Consider the following 4400-nt stretch of genomic DNA (forward strand, 5'->3'; position numbering starts at 1 on the left):
CAATTGAGAACAAAAGAGAAGCAAGTAAAGGATAAAGAAAATAACACACAAGATTTAACGTGGAAAAACCCCTCAGTGTGAGAGGAAAAAAACCACGAGCTATCAAGAGCAAAATTCCACTATGTAAAAAAGAAGAGTACAAGAAATCCTCTTATAATGATGAGGACAAATGACAATATTTTTTCTCACAAATACTCTCTCAAATGGAACAAGAATTCTCACCAAGAATGCACTCACAATATATGTGTAAATGAAAGAGATGTTGTGTGTTGTGAAGATGATTTTGAAGCTCTCTATATGTGTCCTTTTATAGGCAAGCAAGGTCTTGGTATCTTGGATTCCAAGCATTGGATGCTTGGAAACAAAGCCATAAAAGTGACATAAAATGCCCTTAAAGAGAGCCATAAAATAGTCATAAAATTATTTTAAGGCATAATAATGAGAGACATCTAACATTTACTAATATATCGACTCTCTTAAAATATTTCGCCCTTCAAGACTGAAACTTTTGTTCTTCTTTTCTCCTTCTTAGAACCCGGTGCTCTAGTACAACTAGGATGTGGGACAGTTTCTGGGGCTCTTGGAGCTACTTGTGTCTACCCCTTGCAGGTTATTCGTACAAGGTATAATGCAGGTGATCGGTATTGATTATGTTATTCGAGCTAGTTTTCGTATTGTGACATTATTTGCTGATATTACATTATCATCCTTCTCAGACTGATGGCACAACCTACCAACACTTCCAATGCTTACAAGGGGATGTCTGATGCATTTTGGAGAACTTTTCAGCATGAAGGCTTTAAAGGTTTCTACAAGGGTATCTTTCCAAATCTCCTCAAAGTTGTGCCAGCTGCAAGCATTACTTTCATGGTCTATGAAAGTATGAAGAAGAATCTAGATCTGGATTAGAGCTGTTATTTACGTTTAAGACCTTGATGTGGGGCTAATACCCGCTTCGGCAGCATCAACTTGCTTATGCTACAAGGTACTTTCAGTATGGTTGAGCACCTATGTTGTAGTTAAAATTCGCCACATGGTGGTTGAGTTGTAATCGCTGGGGCAATAAATTCAAATGTTGTAGCCTTGTAGGAAGTCTTAAATTGTTGATGGTGACAATGACCGAAAAACTCATGAAGAATTGACAAATTGTGATTCATTCTGTAGATTTTATTATTCAGAAAGTTTTCTCCCATGCTTATCTGCTCTAATGTTTAGGAACTGGTGTTGTTTGATTCTTTTATGTTAAATACCAAGCAACAGGGAGTCATTACCCTTTTCGGATATGAAGATACTTGAAAAAGGGGTCTCCAGCAGCTGAAAAAGTTCTCAAGAATTATAAGAAAACAAGTAAATTAATGAGAAGAACATGTGGATTTAGTATCATGTACTTATGTTGCATGCATCATGTATGAAGTAACATACATTCTGATCTTTGTCATGATAATATTGGATACAGAATAAGTATATACTAATAATGTAGAGGAAGAGAAGTATGAGAAAATAAAGGAGGAATGTCTCAGCTTCTCATGAGAGAAGAATAAGACCCTCATATCATATGATTTGCCTCACTTCTCTTCTACTTGGTATGCAGTCATTAGTAAGTAACTTAGTGTTAAATTTCCCATTCTGCATCTCTAAGCTGGCTCCATCTGATTAAACACCATTGGCTCAGAAGCAATTCATCCCTCTTCATAAAATTTGGGGCCTCTTCAAAAAAGTGATTTTTGATAAGGTGAAAATATAGCATCTCAAAAACACTGAATTTCAGCTTTTTTTGGAACTTCTGTTCTTTTGTAAAATCCGAACTAAACAAATGTCTGAATTGACTTTTTAATCTCAGAACAACACACTCCATTCACCTCCCTCTCGAGAGAAAGGTCTACACACTCCATTCACTCCCTCCCGAGAGAAAGGTCTGTTTTTGCTTGTAGTTTTAAGGGCAAAAATATAATCTCATTATAAATAAAAGATACAAGTGTTATTACATTTTGCTTTTTCTTTGGTTTTCCATAAACACTTCTCTCTCCGGGATAGGATTCTGACTCCATTAATTACAAGTCCCATTCCCACAGTTTCATTCCACATCTCCATTGCTTCATCTGATCTACTAACTTTGCATAACTCATATAAGAATAAACATCAGGCTTCATAATTGGACTTTTTTCCCTTCATTCTAACTAACACTTCCAATGCTTCTTCCACATTCTCAACATAACTCAACCCCTTCGGCAAGCAATTCTATACTTGAACATTTTGAACACCCTTTGTGCCCATGACCTCAAAAACCTCCATATCCTTCTTAACTCTCCCCCTTTTGCATAAACAATTCATGAGAACGTGACTAGTGACTGCTGCATCATTTGGTGGATACCCTTTTTCCAAAAAAAGTGTCAAAGGTTTTTTCATCTTCATCTAGACCATTTTCTTACAGTGTACATGATGGAGTAATTGCAACAATTTGTGAAGATATTCTGACACGTCTCAGGCTCTTTGCAATGATTAGAGCCATGAAGGTGAATGAAAAGTGATATGATTCAAAATTGAAAAACTTCAAATAGTCGATTTTTTAAATGTGGGTCTAATGAAATAGACCAAAAATATTCAATTCATGTTAGAAAAAACATTGATAGATAACCTTAATTATAAAAAATGGATTAGGAACAGGTTAGGAGTTTTTTTCATAAGTAATTTTCCTTTTGCAGCAACACGTGAAGGAATGTTACTTTTTTTTGCATATTATTTTATAATGGGAAAAGGATAACAAATGTTAAAGCAAATTAATGTTATAAGGGTAATTTACTTTTTTTCTTTGCTGGTGATCCAACTTTGTCTTCTTCAATACAATAAAGAAATTAAAAAATTCAAGATTTGGAATAACCAGATGAAGAGAAATTAAAATTCAAGATTGTGAATAACCAACAAGTAAATATAGATCCTCACATTATTTTACAAATACCCAAAGCACAAAATCATAACAATAACAACACAAGACAAAACCATAAAACCTTCATAGAACATTATTAAACAGCCAAAGTGAAGGTTCTTTCTCAAACAACCTTAACCTCAATGGTCTTTGGCTTCTTAGGCTGAGGAGGAGGCAATTTCTGAACAGTAACACTAAGCACACCATCTTGACACACAGCAGAAACAGCATCAGTATTAGCATTCTCAGGAAGCACAAATTTCCTCATAAACTTACCGACCCTTCTCTCCATTCTCAAATACTTCACACCATCTTTCTCTTCTTCCCTTTTCCTCTCTCCACTTATCAATAGCACGTTATCATCTTCAACCTGAACCTTTATGTCACCTTTCTTCAACCCTGGCATGTCGATCACAAAAACATAAGAGTTCGGATATTCCTTAATGTCTGCAGCAGTTGCAGCCATTGCCTTAGCGTCACGCATGTATGTCTGTGTTGGAACACTGACATTCTTGTTCGATGGTGTTTCGTCTCTGAGGTCCATTAGGTTGTGGAGATTGTTGTAGAATGGAGTGTCCCAATTCAGTACCCTGAAATCCATGACTTTTTAGAAAACTAAGTGATTGGAATGTTTTAAAAAGTGATTTTGCGTAGTTGAGATTACAGCTTTTGATTGAGATGGAATTGAATGTGGGTGTATATATATATTGTGCCGAGGATTATTGTAGAAAGAAAATGGAAGTGTTCCAGAAAGGTGATGGAAGTTTCTAGAGAAGAGAGAAGTGTGATGGAAAAAAACTTCTGGCAGGTTCGGTTAGGATAGGATATTAAATTCTTCTAAAGCTCTTGCGTCTAGAACATTGTGGATTTTTCTTTCAATTTTATATTTGGGCCTGAGCATAGTGGGCTTTGAACAAACAACACTGAGGCTATGTTTGGTTCCATTGAAAATGGAAGGAAAGAAAAGATGAGGAGAGAAAAGGAGAATAAAAGTTTATTTTCTATCATTTATTTGGAAAGATAATAAAGGAAAGAAAGAAAAATAGTTTGGGACTCACTAAAAACTTTTCCTCTCATATATGAAGAGAAAATGAATAGAAAAATCAAATTGGCTCTTAACTTATATTAATAAGGCTTGCATTTTGATGTTTAAACAATTTTTATTTTACTAATATACATTTTTTCTTTCATTCATATCATATAACTAAAAAATCACTATTTTTTACTATGTTTCTTTTCTTCAAGTTTCATTTCATACATTTTTCCTCTTAAACCAAATTCAATGTAAATCAAATTATAACTTTATTATCTACCACAAAAATTAAAACTTTATTTTTTACCATAAAAATTATAACTTTATTAAAATAATTAACTTATTTCTTACATCTTTTTAAACTTTTTAGATGTATTAAAAAAATATAAGCTATTTTTATTGTTTTGGTTCTTTTTTATATTACGAGAAAAAATGATATGATTC

General features: G+C 33.9%; 2 protein-coding genes across 6 annotated transcripts in view; one reads left to right on the forward strand and one right to left on the reverse strand.

Annotated features, from left to right (window-relative positions):
• The window catches only part of LOC109326894 (calcium-binding mitochondrial carrier protein SCaMC-1-like), a 4094-nt gene extending 2853 nt beyond the window's left edge, over positions 1–1241 (forward strand). For 3 of the 5 annotated variants that reach the window (XM_019559779.1, XM_019559783.1, XM_019559782.1), the window contains 2 exons: positions 533–623; positions 717–1232. In XM_019559779.1, coding sequence (XP_019415324.1) covers positions 533–623; positions 717–909 — 284 coding nt within the window. In that variant the 3' untranslated portion in view covers positions 910–1232. Of the gene's footprint in view, positions 1–532; positions 635–716 lie in introns of all 5 variants that reach the window. The other 2 variants (XM_019559780.1, XM_019559784.1) reach the window with 2 other exon arrangements.
• On the reverse strand, positions 2912–3714 carry LOC109326895 (17.1 kDa class II heat shock protein-like). Its single transcript, XM_019559785.1, has one exon. It carries the CDS (start codon positions 3522–3524, stop codon positions 3048–3050), a length of 477 nt encoding a protein of 158 aa, XP_019415330.1. The 5' UTR covers positions 3525–3714; the 3' UTR covers positions 2912–3047.

The sequence above is a fragment of the Lupinus angustifolius genome, chromosome LG14, assembly GCF_001865875.1.
Source record: "Lupinus angustifolius cultivar Tanjil chromosome LG14, LupAngTanjil_v1.0, whole genome shotgun sequence".
Classification (NCBI taxonomy): Eukaryota; Viridiplantae; Streptophyta; class Magnoliopsida; order Fabales; family Fabaceae; genus Lupinus; species Lupinus angustifolius.